Below are 16,896 nucleotides of genomic sequence, written 5' to 3'. Positions count from 1 at the left end.
CTACGTCCTCATAAAAAGTATCAATTTCTAAATGACGCGTGTTTTAATAAAGTAGTCGAATGTGTTGTGTATGGAGTAAGGGTCTCACTTTATTATGAATGAAAAACTTATCAAAAATAGACTGGATACATTTTATGAGAGCGAACGAAAATGATAAATTAGTTAGTACTATCTCTGTCCCACTATAAATGACTCAATATTTTTCGGCACGAGAATTAAGAAGAAAGTGTAAATTGATTAAAAGTAATAAGGCCTGCATTTTGAAGGGTTAAATTTTTTCTTTTATGAAAACAAGTTACTTATAGTGAACGGTCCAAAATGAAATACAGATCGCTTTTAATGGGACCGAAGGAGTACATTTTATGAGTACTGTATTTTAGAAAAAACAAAAAGAGAAAAGAAAAAAAACTTAGGTGTGTATTTAAGATGAGATGAGAAGCGGATGTTTCTTGTCCTCTCCGCGTAGAGTGCCAGCTGTGGCGCCACGGCTGCCCGCTTGATTGCATCACCCCCACCGAGACTCCCATTTCGTATTCCATACCTCACTCACTCACCGTGTGGAGAGAGAGAGAGAGAGAGAGAGAGAGACCTTCAAATTCTGAGCCGTAAAGCGAAAGCCACGCGACGAAGAATGGGGGAAAGGAGATAACAAGGAATCGCAAAAAGAAGGCCGAGAATTCCTTCGGGAACTATACAGCGCAAGTGGGTTTTGAAAGCATAGGAAAAAAATATTGAAGAAAGGAAAGGTGATGGCGAAGAGCGGCGCGGCAGAAGGGGACCAGGCGGCGGCGGCGAGAGCCATGGAGCTTAAGAGAGAACTGAAGAGGCTGGTGAAGTCGATCGCGGAAGATGACGGCGACGATGTTATAAATCTCGAGGCGATTGACAGAGCGCAGAAAACGCTGCGCGCGATGAGGGAATTGAGGCTGAAGAGAAGCGGCGGTTTGACGGCGTGCGACGGCGAGACGGCGGCGGGGGCGGTGCCGGAGGAGTTTAAGTGCCCGCTGTCTATGGAGCTCATGAGGGATCCCGTCATTATCGCCTCGGGTCAGGTAAAATCGATCGTTGAATTTCTGTCTGATTTATTTTAGTATTTTATAATTGAAATAGATGCGTTGATAGTTGATATTGTTTGTTGGAGTTCGAACTTGCTATTTGTTAACAATATTTTATTTTTTTTATTTTTTTCAAATTAATTAGTTGTTTAGCAATAAATTCGCTGCTCTACCGATTAGGACAGAATTGCTCTTCTCTGTTTGAGAGTAGAGTTATTTTTAGTGTTGATTTCTTGATGCAAACCTTTTTTGTTGTTGTTGTTGTTGTGTGTTATGTGGATTTTATTGATGAAATGCTTATATTGATGAAGGGATTGAGTTACTTAAATATAATAAAGACCATGTTTATGTTTTAGTTTCTTGCCTCTCTCTCTCTCTCTCTCTCATGCATATGGTGTTTGTTAGTGATATTGTTCTGTAAATTGGTAGAAAGTTATGTTTTGGTTTTTTGCTTGTTGGGGTTCTCTCTCTCCCCCCCCCCCCCCCCCCCCTTGCATATGGTGTTTTTTGGGGATATTGTGCTGTAATTTGGTAAAAGGCTATGTTTTGGTTTCTTGCTTGTTGAGTCTCTCTCTCTCTCTCATGCATATGGTGTTTGTTAGTGACATTGTTCTGTAAATTGGTAAAAAGTTGTGTTTTGGTTTCTTGCTTGTTGATGCTCTCTCTCTCTCTCTCTCTCTTGCATATGGTGATTGTTGCGATATTGTTCTGTAATTTGTTAAAAGGCTATATTTTGGTTTCTTGCTTGTTGAGTCTCTCTCTCTGTCTCTCTCTGTCTCTCCTGCATATGGTGTTTGTGGATATTGTTCTGTAATTTGGTAAAAAGTTTGATGTAATGCTAAAAGTGATTTCATTTTGATTTTATCTGTTTATAAACTGCAGCGCTAGAAATTCTTATTATTTTGGTCTAAATTTACTTGATAATGTTTCTGCTGGCATTGTTTACATTTCTTCCTGCAAAAATTTGCAGACATTTGATAGACCATTCATTCAGAAATGGTTGAAATCAGGGAACCGAACCTGCCCTCGAACGCAGCAGGTGCTTTCGCACACTATCCTCACCCCGAACCACTTGATTCGGGGCATGATCGTGCAATGGTGCAAAATGCACGGCATCAAGTTGCCAGAATCCGTCGATTACACCAACGAGGAGCCATTGGCAGAGGTTGATCGGGCTCGTTTCCTCTCGTTGCTCAAGAAAATGTCGTCTGCTTCGCGGTTGGATCAGAGGGAAGCGGCCAAGGAGTTTCGTCTCCTGACAAAGCGAACCCCTTCCTTCCGCGCCCTCTTTGGCGAATCTCTCGATGCAATACCTCAGCTGCTGTCTCCGCTCTCCCAGACGAAGCACGACGGGGAGCCTCACCCGGACCTCCAAGAGGACCTGATCACGACTCTCTTGAACCTCTCCATCCACGACAACAACAAGAAGCTCGTTGCGGAGACACCAACAGTCATACCTCTCCTCATGGACGCGTTGAGGTCGGGAACCATCGAGACAAGGAGCAATGCGGCTGCGACCCTCTTCACATTATCGGCCCTCGACTCAAACAAGGCCCTGATCGGGAAATCCGGCGCGTTGATGCCCCTCATCGACCTATTGGACGAGGGGCATCCGTCGACGATGAAAGACGTCGCCTCGGCAATCTTCAACCTCTGCATCATCCTCGAGAACAAGGCGAGGGCCGTTAAGAACGGGGCGGTGCCCGTGATCTTGAAGAAGCTCGAGAGCAGGATCCACGTGGACGAGCTGCTGTCGATCCTCGCTATGCTCTCGACCAGCCAGAGGGCGATCGAGGAGATGGGCGAGCTCGGGGCAGTCCCCTGCCTGCTCGGCATAATGAGGGAGACGTCTTGTGCGCGCAACAAGGAGAACTGCGCGGCCATTCTCTACAACGTCTGTTGCAGCGATCGGTCCAAGCTGAAGGCGATGAGGGACGAGGAGGCGACTCATCGCACGATATCGCAGCTCGCCGAGGATGGCACGTCTAGAGCTAAGAGGAAAGCCAGTGGCATTCTTGAGAGAATGAGACGAAGTTCGAATCTCACCTACACCTCGTGATTGATCGATTGAGCTCTGCAGCAAATTTCTGTAAATTCTTCACCACCTATCTTTTCCATACAAATATATTGAATTATTGTTTATATTATGCTTCTAGGAAGAGATTTGATCTTAGTGTTAGCACTAGTTAGTTCTTGGTAAATAGTAATGATCTTGCTTTGAGGGCCTTTTCCGAATTTGTTTGCTTTCTTCTGTATAATAAAGAGTGGTCTAGTTCTAGGTTCAAACTCGAATATCATGGTTAGACGTAAATTTTGGTAAATTATTACTCTTATATTCCATTATAAATGTCTCATTCATTTTTTGGCTACATATTCTTTCTCTATACCTAATATTTAAATAATTTTTATCAACTCACTTTATCTATTAAGTGCACATTTCTTAATCCTCGAGCCCAAAATAATGAAACATTTGTAATAGAAGGAAATTATTATTATTATTATTATTATTATTATTATTATTATTATTATTATTATTATTATTATTGTGGATTGTGTGATTTGTAATTGAGCACATGGGAATTTAGTAGTTGCGTGAATTTTATGTGAATCATGAAAAAAGGTTGTTTTGGATTTGTCTGTGAGTTAAAGGAATCAAATCACATACCGTTGAAATATTTTCACGTGGCTTACTTCATACATAAACAGCTCAATTTGAGCTATCATAATATTAAAAAAAAAAAAGGGTCAAAATTTAAAATACCCATCTTCATAACTTATCTATCAAAAATACCCACTTTCACAAAACACATATCAACCATATCCAACTCATTATTAATGCCAAAACTACCCCTCAACAAATCCTCTACCAATCCATCATTAAACCATTTCATGTTCAAATTATCAATTCAATTAAGACATAATCAGGCCCAACATGCTTCCGTACAACTTCGAAATAATTCAAATTATAAATCAACAGTATACCTTTTGTCGACTGGTCACCTTCCGGAGCTTTATCGCGTTTTACGGACTTCTTGCCTCCACGGCCTTCGTCCAACCACCCACTCGCAAGTGATGGTTGCAACCTTCTTCCTTCACTGTGTTCCGGCTTTCGCCGAATGGTCACCTTCAGGAATCAGTTTCCCTCATTCACTGTGTCTCGACGCCAAATATTTTGTTGAAAAATAAAAAGAAAATATTTTTACTAAACCGGAATAGTTGGGCAAAAACTAAGTGTTTATAGAGGAATTATATAATAATTAATTTTATTTCATAAATATTCCACAAAGGAGGAGACTAACTTGTTTTAGCTACTCATAGTAGCTAATCCTTGTGTACATAAAATAAAAAGAAAACTAAAACTAAAACAAAAACTTTGAAAACAAAATTAAAATTACAAAGATAATTTCTAGAGAGAGGAAGTAGTGTGTGAAAATGTGTTGTGATTTTCGGATGCCTTTCTTCTCTCCAGGGTTTGTGTTTATATAGAGGTTTGATCCCCTCTATAATTACTTGGTTGGTGGCCTCGGATCTCATCTTTGTGGCCAGCTTGCTTGATTATGACATCCACCTTCTTTTGTCGGCCTTGATTGTCGACACTTGTTAGTGGCATCACATGGCGCTGGACCCCTTGCTTTATCGTCTTGTGATAATGCTGGTAGGGGCCGGCTGCTTTTCCTTCCACTCACTTTTGTCCTGGAGTGTTTGGTGAGTGGTCCTCCTGTCATTCCACCCACTTTTGTCGTTTCTTTTGTGGGTGCGATCCTTGCTGTGAATCACATGATTCACTTAGCTTTGTCGGCCACCTTACTTTTTTGGTGCCCGCGGTGTTCTTCCCTTTGGGGTCTGATGCTTGTCATGTTCATCAGACCGGAACCTCCTTTTGTCCGGCTTTGGAAAAAATCCTTTGCCGAATTCCGGTTCCTTCTGCGATGAGCATTGATCGCAGACTTTCTCGATCCAATGGCCCAAATGAGCCATATTGCAAAACTTGCGACGAGTCTCCTGGCTCCCCGCAATCTTGTTTTCCCACAACATTAGCCGTTTCTTCTCGAAGGATTGTTCGGCAAAAGGAGTGGTTGTTCCTGTCATAGTATTAACTAGGAACGTTCCCAGATCCGAGCTTTGGTAGAACTTGAATCTGGACTTCATTTTGTCCATCTCTGTGAGACAGACCCATAGACCCCATGCTCGTCTAGTGGAGATTTGATCCTCCGTGCATGTTGAGACGATTGCGGCCTGGAAGTCGGAAACTTTGATCCGGTTAAGGGCTCCCGTATCAGGTCTCCGAAGCTTAATAAAGTGGAAAGCTTCACGGATTCCTTTTCCAACTGGCTCTGGCGCTGCACTGAAACAGTACAATTCCAGAACATCTCCCCTTTTAAGGGACTCGTTGTTCTCCCATGTATCAAACACCGTTTTCTGGATCCATTTGGGTAGACCCTTGATTTCGGTGAAGGCTGGAGCGGTGGTATAAACTGAGGCCAAAGCCCCAAACTCATACCATTCCTTGACATCGTTTGGATTGGCTCCTGGAGTCGTCCAAACCCTTGGATATTTTCCGGCTACATCAACCCGGCAATTTCCCGGATTAATGCCCTTCCTTGTGAGAAGTTTCTCCCACCTGTCCTGGTACATCTGCCAAGAAGGAGAAATTTCAATAAAGTCAGTATCAACCTTAACTTGGCCTGTCATGGGCCTAAGATTGATCTCTCCCTCTTTTACCCCAGAGGTGGAGGGTTGACATGTTGAGTCAGGGTGTGACCCCTTAACAACATCTTTTCCTCGAGAGTCTGGCTGTGAAACCATTGTCTCAGGACTTGTGCTAGGGGTACTCGAATCCCCTGCTACAGGTAATCCGCCCTGTACGGAAAGCATTGCTTTAGTCCGATTTTCACGGACAGCGCGCAAGAGCGGCTTGTTGGTTGCTTCCTGAAGATTGAACATCTTCATGAAACAGGCATCGATTTGGCTAGATACTTTGGCTTCGTCAGCCGCTTGTATCTTTCCTGCTTGTTTGGTATGTAGCACACACTTGTGCCACTCTTGTTGTAGCAGCTCTAGGCTTTCAAAGAGCTGCCCCTGTAATGCCTCGATGGCCTCCACTTCAGGGAGCTCCATCCCTTGTAAGGAAATCTGCAAGAACATTCTGATCAGATTTCAAAATGACAATATCATAATCATAATATTGGCATTCTGCTTGCCATCTTAATAATCTAGCCTTTTCAGGTTTAGATTCAATCTTTTTTGTTAAGAAAGCTTTAACGTTAGTGTTATCTACTTTCAAAACGAATTTTTTAGCAAGTAAGAAAAGCGGCCATTTTTTAAACGCCTTTCGCACTGCAAAGAATTCCTTCTCGTTGATGTGCCATCGCACAGCTTCGTCGTCGGAGAAAAGACCGCTACAATATCTGCAAGGTTCTTCTCCAAATGGGGTGATCTTTGTAAGCACTGCTGCCCACCAGAAATCACTCGCGTCGGTGTAGAGGACCAGATCATCCTCGTCTTGTGGTATTGAAAGTTTCGGGAGATTTTTGCAAATCTCTTTCAACCTTTTCATACCCTCCCGATGTTCCTCCTTCCATACGAATGGAACATCTTTCTTCAGTAAAGGGCTGAAGATTTTCCGGTGCTCTGCAAGATTTTTGATAAACATTCCTGCAAAGTTAACAACTCCGAGAAAGCTTTGGAGCTGCTTCTTTTCTTTAAGATCTTCTGGAAATCCCTGGACTTTTTCCACAATATGATCTTGCAGAATTATCCCAGATTCATCGATCTCGATTCCCAGAAACTCCATCTTCTGGGTGGCTATGACTGCCTTCTTTTCTGACAGCACTAGTCCTTCTTGTTGACAAACATCCGCAAAGATCTTCAGATGTCTGACATGTTCATGAATGTTTTTTGATGCAATAAGGATGTCATCAATGTAAACAAACATAAACGAAGAATAATCTTTGAAGAGATTATCCATCTTTCTTTGGAATATCTGAGGCGCGTTGGCTAACCACATTGGCATGACATTCCAGACATAGTGTCCCTGTGGAGTTGAGAAGGCTGTGAACTTCTTACTCCCTTCTTCCATGCGAATCTGGTAGAATCCTGATTTGCAATCAAATTTTGAGAATACCCTTGCACTTCTGATGCAGTTGATAAGGTGTTCTCTGCTTGGGATGAAGTATCCATCAAACTCAAGAATGTCATTAATCCCTTTATAATTAATGACCAATCTTGGTTTTCCTCGCTTGATCTCCCCATGATTTCTTACCAGAAATCCAGGACTGCTGTAGGGCGATTTCCCTGGTTCGATCAGCTTCAAATCAAGGTGTTCCTTGATTATACTTCTCATATCCTGTTGATCTTGAGTATTCATCAGGATAGGTCTGAACCTTACGAACTCATGCTCCTTTCCAGTTTTAACTTTCAAGGTAGCTTTGAGCTGGTTCTTGTCCCACCATGCCAAAGGATTCTCATGATAACACTTCTGAATTCTCCTTTTGACGTCGGCAATGGACACCTGCTCTTCTTCCTTGATATCTTTGTGTGATATCAGGGATACTTTGAGGATTTGAGTTTCTTCCTCGGAGAGATCTGGGAATCCCTCAGTTCTGCATTTGAGCAAAACTTCTCCGAATCTCCTTTGATCCTTCATTTGGGGTCTCCGGAGTCTGCCATCATCACCACGCTTGCTGCGGAATTTGATTGGCATTGAACGATGAAAAGCTCCATTGAGCCTTTGCACAATGATTTTGTGATCACAATTGGTTGTGAACACTAGCCTCCTGGCTTCATTGTCCTGTATGTACCTCTTGAAGCTTTGCAGAAAATTATTTCCGAATAATATATCTGCTCCGGTATCATGGAAATAAATTGGTGGAGTCTTGACCTTGTACCAAGGTGTCTGTCCTGCTCCGCCGATCAATATTTCCGTTTGCTTTACTCCTTTTGATAGGAGCAAAATCTTTTTGGAGAAATCCCTTCCTGCAATTCGAGGTAGATCTTCTTCCACTTCTGCTGGGAAGACTCCTCGTTTTGCTGTACAGATTCCTGCTCCCGAATCTACATAAGCAGCAAAATATTCTGCTTTGAAATTCTCATATAACATCCCTACAGAGATGTATATCGAGAATGGGCTGGTCATTGGATCATCACTCTTTGTCGTCCAATGGTGATCTCCATTCCTCCTGATTTCCATGACCATGGTTTATATTTGTCAAGGAAATCTCGTCCTAAGATCAGGACATCCGCTTCTTGTCCGGCTTGGCCTTCGGTTTGGATTTCAAAACCTCCAACCTCCAGAGTTCCGATGTATCGGTTGTCTCCTGGATTCGCCAAATAATACAACGAACTACAAGGAAACTTGTTTTCCCTGCTTGTTGTATCAAATCTTGTGGAAACTTGTCTCCATCCTTCTGGACATTTGAGTTTAGTTCTCATGTCCTGAACTAGTGTTTCCTGAATCGCCCTTCTCTCATACGAATGAGAAAAACTTCTTGTAATAGGCCCTGAGGTTAGCCTATTTCCTTGAAATGAAAGTCTTGGTGCTCCCAGTCTGAGACTCTGGGTATGGCTGAGCACCGGCTTGTCTCCGATGTCGATGTCGATTTCTCTAATATGAGGAATCTCCACTTGGTTTTGATTGACCGCCTTGACAACCTCCTTGAATATTTCTGGAATTTCAATAAACTCCTTTCCCAGAAATAATTCCGTGTGATGGGAATTTGATAAGGCATACGAGACTTGATAAGTCAGTGAGTATGGCCTATTTCCATCTATCAAATACTCTTTCTTTTTGTAGTCCTGATAGAGAGTCAGGGCACGGCTGAAGGATGAATCCTGTAGATTATAAGCGATCTGAGGATAGAACTCGGTTATAATCTTCTTGGCATAGAGATTGCCTGAAAAGCTCCGATAACGGATTCTCTGGCCTCTCTGATCCTCTTGTCGCAGAGTGCAACATCAATTGGTTGGTCTGTCCCTGGAAGAAGGGAAGATTTAATCACCAATTGAATTGCTCCAATATGAATCCATTTCATCGTTTTTGCGACTTCTGGCTTCATTCTCTTAAGGTCTCGCCTTATGTCTTCGGCCGGAACCATCTGGATCTCCACCCGATTACTTGTCATTTCAATTGGAAGCGCCGTCTCCTGGCTTGTGACACCAAAATAGACATGATGCTTCCTTTTAGTTGGAATCAAGCTGTATAAGACTTGATTCAATCTCCCATTGGAAAACCCTTGGTATGTTTGTACCTCCTCGGTTTCCCTCTTGAGTTTTTTCACAAGTTTATTCACCACCTCCTTTTGTGGAATCAAAAAATGGCTGGTGAATCCCTTTTGGTCCTCCTCCTGGTTGTGGTGGACCTCGTGTTCTTCTTTAGTCTGACTCGTCTCCGGTTGATCCATCGGTCATCTCCGAATCTTCAGAACTAAAGACTTCTTCCTGCTCATATATACTCTCATCAGAGGATATATCTTCGAACTGATACACGGGTATCAATTCCTGATGGTAGATGGCATCTTCGATATCCGGTATGGATTCGAATCGTAACATCTTTTTCTTGTTGTCTGGGCAACTGGTTGAAATATGCCCTTTTGCACCGCACGTCCAGCAGTTGCAATCCTTAAAACTTTAATTTATTTTGGCTTGAGTACGCCTGAAAGTTTTTCTCACCGGATTCTTCTTTTGAAAACGGTTCCTGGATGGTCCGCTCCGCTGGCCTGATTTGTAGGAGCGTGCCTTCTGTCTAGTCCACATAGTTCTTGGCTTCCAAGAACTCCTTCTGGACTTTCTTTCATAGGGTTGATACCTATGTTTCTTTCTGTTCCTCCTTTGATACAGCAACTCAGCACCAATCTCTGTTGGAAGATCAATGTTGTCGCACATCAATGGAGATATCTTGTTGAGTCTCCTCAATCTCTTGAGATTCCTCAGGTCCGCCGCCTTCTGGCACCATTCGGACAGCTTCTTATGGACATAAGACATCCTTCTTGAAGCGCTATCAAGTGGATATCCTCCTGGTGAAATATACTCATTGATGAGCATCTCCCTCCATGGACTTGGAAACTTTGGAAAGAAGAGGTCCATGGCCTTCTGATCTTCCACCTCCCCCATATGGACATATAGGGTGTACAGACGCAGAAATTCATCTAGAGCTTTTGGCTCCAGCACCATCAATCTTAGATTGTAGAGTGCCTGTTGATATTTCTTGCGCTTCTCCTCTGCGGATCCTTCGAAAAAACCCATTCCCAAGAAATGGATTTTAATCTGTCTAGTAGTTTATTTGATGATGTCATATAATGACGAACTACTAAACAATTCTTCCCTGGCAATAACTTCAAGTTTTTCCCAGTATTGTTTTGCCATGCCTGCCAAGCTAGCTTCGAAGACTCTGGCAAATTCTTTTTTGTCGTAATCAATTGTGGCAACCACGACTTTTAATGATGAAGCCCATTCGTCGATGAGACCCTCCCATTCTTTGAAACTGGCTTCATCTAGGTTGAGAATCAATCCGTATGGATGGATTGGTTCTAGAGTGACCTTTCCTACAGGAGTATCCTGCATCTGAGGCCTCCGTCGCCTGGTTCTTTGGAACTGGCTTGCATCGTCTTGAGCTGACCCTTTCTTTGACGATTCTCCTTCTTGAGGCTCGGTTTTGGGAACCTCATCACCTTGGTTCATCTTTAGATCCACCATATTGAGGTTAGCAAAAGATTCTGCTAACTCCTGTAAATCTTCTAATCCGATTCTGTCAAGGCTATTCATGATATTTGCCTTTCATGATTCGGATTATGTCCTTTGGCTGCAACTCCTTGGGTGTTGCCTCAAATAGAGATGGATTCGTCGGGTCTTTGGACCATTGATTCCGAATTTTTCCGGAACATGGTTTTCTCCTTTCGATCTCCTCCATTCTTTTCTGGATATCACGCAAGAGGGTTAGTATTTCCTCTTGTTTGAGTGATATTCTGCTTATCTCCATCGGTAGATCGTACAGCTTGACGCCATAATATTCCACCGTCTTTTGGATCTCCCGCAAGTTGACGTTGTCGGAAGAGCTTGGCTCGATCTTTTGGTAGCCTGGATAGACTACTCCTGCTTTGTCTTTTGGTTCCATTAGTCGTGAGACCAATGAGCTTCCTCCATGTTTCGTTCAATCGCCGCTCTGGCTGCGGCCATTCTCATGAGATTCTCATGATAGAATTGGATACTCGCGATAATATCGCGAATAAGCTCGATATCTCCTCCTCGTCGCAGGTTGGAAACGAGGGCTCGATTGTTCCATTTGAGATCGCCTAATAGGCGACTGGTTTCTATCTCCAGATTTTGGAGAGAGTTCCTATAGTGTACACATCTCGGACACTCGTCTGGATCCATAAACTTTTAATGGAGTCTCCTCCCACATGGGTTAATCATAAAATAAATTAAAAATAATATAATTCCTCTATAAAAACCCGCTCTGATACCATTTTGAGAAGCGCGGGATCAATTTGAACAATTACCATCAATTTGAACAATTACCCATTTAATCATTTTTTGCTTAACAGTACGTGGCGTTGTCTCACAGTCCAGACCCAGATTACCGAAGTAACCTATCGGGCACGAGGAAAGTTTCCAGCCGATATACTCGTCAAGCTTAATTAGGCAAAAGATGTGAGATAAAGAGAAATTAAGTATAAGGGTAGAAATGGTATTTCACTATGAAGTGGGTATTTTTCATAGATGTTTTATATAGGTGGGTAGATTTGATAGATGTATTATAAAAGTGGGTATTAAAAACCATTTGCCCAAAAAAAAATACCTTTATAGATTGAACGTGTGGCGTCTATTTTACGTAAAATAAATAATTTTGGAGGAGATAATGAAGTGTAGAATATGTATTAACAAATTTAGACAGTAGTCTACTAACATTTATTTCTATTCATTAAAAGAGAGATAATGAAGTGTAGAATATGTATTAACAAATTTAGGCAGTAGTCTACTAACATTTATTTCTATTCATTAAAAGAGAGAAATGCTCCATGAAAAATGCTAAATAATTAGAGGATGAAAAATGTGTGAGAAAATAACAAATAAACTTTTTATGATCAAATTAATGTACCGTATGAACAAATATTTTGGTCCGAATTCAAACAAACAAATTAATTTGATCTGATCATAACATTAGACATCTCTATTCAGTCACTAGTCTTAAAATTATATACTTACAAGACATTTATTTAGTATAAAATCTTGGAATATAGTGGAATTATAATTGACAATCGTATGAATCAAATGCAGCCAAAATAAAGTTGTCCATGACAGCTTTAAGTCATGTTAAATAATTTAAAATCCTCTCTTTATCCATCCACTAAAACCCAAAATTTCAAACTTATGGCTACACTTTATTTGTCTTCCTACAATAGCATCATTGACATAATGTGTCACTATTGACATATCAACAAAAATGAATCATCATTGATATCGACATTATGGAATCACCTAAAGTTGAGGATGTCAAGATTCGACTTAAAACTAATATCAATGGCATATTTATAATTACAAACACCAGCAAAATTGCCACTAAAATATATTTGTAAAGTAGAGTCACATAATAGCCTAACTCAAGATCAGATGGAATATTTCTTCAAACTAGAGCCAAATAACAGAAATGCCATCTGAGTGAGGGAATAGCTCCCGACGAAGGTCACAAGTTCGAATCTCACCAACGCCTTCAATTCAAAGTCGAGCTAGCTAGTGAGCACCCATAAATAAGAGGCGAAACAAGTAAAATCGAAAAGACATACTATGTTTCACACCAAAAATAGCATAATTCAAGATAAGATGCAAGATTTTCATTTCAAACTTTAGCCGCAACAGGAGAACATCTGAGAGTAGGAATAGCTCGAGGAGGCAACAAAACAAGATTTTCGTCTCCAAGGAAAAGTCTGCGACAAAACACTGTACAAGTTCGGTTCTGGTGACTATACATTCGAAAATGATGAAAACTATGTAAGCCTCTAATCTGCCACTAATGAAATTGGATATCTATGTTATGCAACGGACACAATGATTGATAGACTTTAGGTTGTTCTAACGTGCTCAACTAAAGTAAGAATTACGAATCTGTTATCCCCGTACTGCTGGAGAGACGCAACAAATACTTACATGAACAAATCGAAGAACCAAAACAGCTTCAATCCATCCGATAGGCCCAGCCGTGCAACTCCAGGTATGCTCTCACAGCTTCTTTTATGGCCAGATTTGGTACCAACTGAGACGGATGTAGTGTCTCACGGGTAACGGGATCAAATTTTCCCACCTAATACATGGAAAATTTGAAGTCAAAATCATGTGTACGATGGCAAATACGATCAGGTGAACCGAGAGATGCGATAAGTCACCTTTTGTAGATGATCTAGGATTACTGCTCTTTCGTATGTCACCCCACTTGGAGTAATTACAGGATCACGAAAAATGTCCAAAGTGATGTTACAGCACAGGTAGTCTGGCACCTGAAATATGTAACTGGTGTCATGAAAAATCAAGAAAAAAGTAATCATATGAACATACAAAGACACTGAATGCTCACCTCCGTTGGGGTATCATCTTCTGCAGCTTTCTTGAATACTAGGTTCAAGGCTTTCAATTGATCTAAAAAAGACTGGTCAATTTCATCGACAAAACCTTCTTTTTCAGAAGCATCACGATTTCGTTTCTCTATCAAGGCTGCTTCACAAGCTTGTCTGTTCAACATATATGCACAGTAAGAAATGCACTTAAAGACAACATGTGGTAAGCTAATCAATGTCATCATAGGAAACAGACATCATGATATACAGTAAACACAACATAGAGAAATTTTAAGAATGGAAAGAAAAAAAAAAGGGAAAGACAAAGATCGAACTTACTTTAAGTTCCGAAGTTCCCAAGACCGCTTGGTAGACTCATGCTCCCAAACCAAGTATTTTGCTTTTGCGAGCTCTTGCCATATTTCTTCTACCATGTATCCTTGGGGGTTCGCACCCCTGCCAAGGTCCAATGCCTGAGAGTTACATCATGCATCATGAACAACCAAACATCATTTTCAACAAAAGCCCAACAATCCAAATAACAATAATCATAATGGCGTATATTGGTCACATCATTTCATCTTGACATATCTTGATGATGTAATATCTAAACACTTGTGAACAAGATTTACTAGTGAACATGAAACACATGCAAGCATACGAATACAGATTTTTCCACACAATTCATAGCACAATTTAGAGAACACGTAACAACAAACTAACACCAGTCACCTTGTCCAGCTTGGACTTCAAGAAAAGAGAGTTCTCACTTATTTGTGCAGATTTAAGGGAACTGAAATAAAGAAAACTCAGAAAGCAAAGCCCTCATACCTTCTCTAATGCCTTCACACCTTTTGCATATTCTTTCTTTTGCAGCAGAGCAAGACCAAGCATATAGTGTGCCTGAAATGCAAAGGCATCCAAAGTTAGTTGTAATTATAGTTAGTGAGTTTTTTAATAGAAAAATATAGAATAGTATCTATACATTTTTAGCAGCAAATATATCTCAACTTATGGCTGATATTCATCCAAGACATTTTAAAAAAACTCGTGCTTGAACGAAGACAAATATTGTGAAAGGAAGCACTTGCAAGCTCATTGTTAAAAGTTCTAGCTTGCAAGTTGCAACCTAACATATAGATCAAATCATCAATAACATGTAACTTGAAGTACTGAATATGCACATGACATCTCAGGAATGTCAAATACATCCAGATCAAGATTAAATTTTTCAATAGTTGCATCACTATAGAAGTTCTGTGAAATACTTCAAATTTCATTTAAGCAATCACGTTTCATTACATTTCAGGTTTGCAACGACTATAATCCAAAACGACAAAGAAAGGTTTCCATAACATCCAAAGACAGATGAGAGCAATTATGTTTGCTGGATGATAACAAAGTTAACAAAATAAGAAAACAGCATGCGTACATACACTTTAGCATCCAAAGCTTATGAGGGTTAATACATTCAACTATAGGCCGGCAACTAAAAGACAACGGAATCGCTCAACAATTTTACCACTTACAAGTTGGACTAATACACTCCAATCAAAACAAGCATATAGAGTGAAAGACCATGTAAACTATTTCTACTAGAAAACATCAACATTCGAAAGGGAACAAACCATAATGCCTTAAGGAAAAGAAAATGGTAAGGTTCCAGCAACACTTCATCGGGAATGAATTCTATTCCACGTATCTCTAGCAATACTATAGCTGAGATTGACTAATATCATAGAGAATCTCTTTAGCATTCCCAGTCATTCAACGCAACAGAAACACGTTGGAATATCAAATAACTAAATTCAATGCTACTTGGCCATCAACATCCAATCATCTGTAATCAGACACACTCTTTCACGTTTTCTCACACTTACTAATTCAATTTCAATGATTCACATAAACCTTAGCATAAATAGTAAATATCAGATAAATCCCCCAATAGAAATTACAAGCTACGCAACAGAAACAGATCATACGATGACAAGGAAAAAAAAGGCGACGAAACCAATAAGAATGTTCCACAGTGTTTACCTAATATCATACCTTTACAGAGTGGTGATCGAGCTGAATCGCTCTCCTGCAATCCTCCTCCACGCGTGCCCATTCACTGCACCAAAAAAACTGAATAAAGAAAAGAAACAAAACGAAATCTTCTCCAAATAGAAACCGGTAAGGTGGAAACAAAACGAAAAAAGGAACTCAGAAATGAGTTCAGTGATCGTACATACTTCCGCTTGCGATGACAAAGAGCCCGATTCGTCCAATACACCGGAACATTAGGGCACAACGCAATAGCCTAAGAAGAATCAATGTTTTTAGCTACCACACACACACACAAAAAGAGTAATCAGCTTATCAATCAACAAAACCTACCTCAGTATAAGCATCAATGGCGGCACCCAACCGATCTTTCTTAAAGTACGTGTTACCGTCTTGTCTGAGTTGCTCGGCTTGTTTAGCCACCATTGTTGGCGACATTTTCCTCTTCTTCCCTATCCTCTCCGCCTCTCCTCTCTCTCTCTCTCTCACTCTCTCTCTCTCTCTACAAGTGAATGTGCGCTATCAGAAAATTGGGGGAAATTGAAAAAGAAGAAACGGAGGGGAATTTGGGAAAATGAAGGAGAGAGGAAATGTGAAGGAATTGGCGCTGTATTGAAGAGGAAGGAAATTGCGTGGATCGAGAGATTTCCTGATTTTGCTATTGCCAATTCTCTGGGTAATAGAGGAGTTGGGTGTGGAAGTAGTAAAATAAATTAGTAGGAATAAGTTTTTTTGCTTCATAAATGTTTATTTATTTTATTTAAATTCAAATCTATACTTTCCCGTTCCCGTCAATTTTTTTGGGATTTTGTTTACTTTTACTCCCACTTTTTTATAAAATGACAAAAAAAAATATGGAAGAATGAAATTACTAGGTGCATAATTTCAAAAATCACAAGGAGCCATGGCGGAATAAAATAAACACAAAAATTGTGTGTGTGTGTGAGTGATTAATGATCTCAAATTCGAATTTAACGAAACATAATTTTACAAAATTTATATCTCGATCAAAGAAAGCTTGAACATGCTAAATTGCTAATAATTTATTGACGTTACGTATTTCTGAGTTATGTCTCACGTGAAGAATCATTGTTGTGTTTTGTAAAACATTTTCCTTTTTCTTTTGTTCGTATAAGAGACATTTTGATTACAAGATAAAATCTGTTGTGACGGAATAGGATTAAAGAGCACAATCAAACAGAAACTTAAAAAAGACACAGATTTACGTGACGGCTAGGATTACATATTACAGA

The 16,896-nt window shown here is 40.5% G+C and overlaps 2 protein-coding genes across 7 annotated transcripts; one reads left to right on the top strand and one right to left on the bottom strand.

Annotated features, from left to right (window-relative positions):
• The first annotated feature begins 408 nt into the window (after positions 1 to 408).
• On the top strand, positions 409 to 3,424 carry LOC130999481 (U-box domain-containing protein 9). Its single transcript, XM_057925018.1, has 2 exons — positions 409 to 1,052; positions 2,026 to 3,424. The coding sequence occupies exons 1-2, from the start codon at positions 750 to 752 to the stop codon at positions 3,112 to 3,114; spliced, it is 1,392 nt and encodes a 463-aa protein (XP_057781001.1). The 5' UTR covers positions 409 to 749; the 3' UTR covers positions 3,115 to 3,424.
• Positions 3,425 to 12,481: 9,057 nt separating this feature from the next.
• LOC130999480 (E3 ubiquitin-protein ligase CHIP) lies at positions 12,482 to 16,896 on the bottom strand. Of its 6 annotated transcripts, none has more exons than XM_057925013.1 (9): positions 15,977 to 16,316; positions 15,832 to 15,899; positions 15,647 to 15,710; positions 14,429 to 14,500; positions 13,937 to 14,070; positions 13,618 to 13,771; positions 13,430 to 13,540; positions 13,194 to 13,347; positions 12,482 to 12,779 (listed from the first exon to the last, which is right to left on the bottom strand). In XM_057925013.1, the coding sequence occupies exons 1-8, from the start codon at positions 16,079 to 16,081 to the stop codon at positions 13,222 to 13,224; spliced, it is 834 nt and encodes a 277-aa protein (XP_057780996.1). In that variant the 5' UTR covers positions 16,082 to 16,316; the 3' UTR covers positions 12,482 to 12,779; positions 13,194 to 13,221. The 6 variants fall into 6 exon arrangements, with proteins under 6 accessions (XP_057780996.1, XP_057780995.1, XP_057780994.1 ...); XM_057925012.1 differs by having other exon boundaries at positions 12,482 to 12,757; XM_057925011.1 differs by lacking the exon at positions 12,482 to 12,779 and adding an exon at positions 12,859 to 12,986.

The sequence above is a fragment of the Salvia miltiorrhiza genome, chromosome 8, assembly GCF_028751815.1.
Source record: "Salvia miltiorrhiza cultivar Shanhuang (shh) chromosome 8, IMPLAD_Smil_shh, whole genome shotgun sequence".
NCBI classification, from domain to species: domain Eukaryota; kingdom Viridiplantae; phylum Streptophyta; class Magnoliopsida; order Lamiales; family Lamiaceae; genus Salvia; species Salvia miltiorrhiza.
The sequence above is the reverse complement of the archived record's forward strand: the minus strand, read 5'-3'. Positions and strand labels throughout refer to the sequence as shown.

Bases quoted from the DNA above. Each gene is read 5' to 3' on its own strand.
- LOC130999481 (XM_057925018.1), top strand. From the start codon at position 750: ATGGCGAAGAGCGGCGCGGCAGAAGGGGACCAGGCGGCGGCGGCGAGA. The intron at 1,053-2,025 runs GTAAAATCGATC...AAAAATTTGCAG, and splicing joins TCATTATCGCCTCGGGTCAG to ACATTTGATAGACCATTCAT.
- LOC130999480 (XM_057925015.1), bottom strand. From the start codon at position 16,081: ATGTCGCCAACAATGGTGGCTAAACAAGCCGAGCAACTCAGACAAGAC. The intron at 14,071-14,428 runs GTATGAGGGCTT...TGTAACTCTCAG, and splicing joins GTGTGAAGGCATTAGAGAAG to GCATTGGACCTTGGCAGGGG. The intron at 13,541-13,617 runs GTGAGCATTCAG...TACATATTTCAG, and splicing joins AAGATGATACCCCAACGGAG to GTGCCAGACTACCTGTGCTG.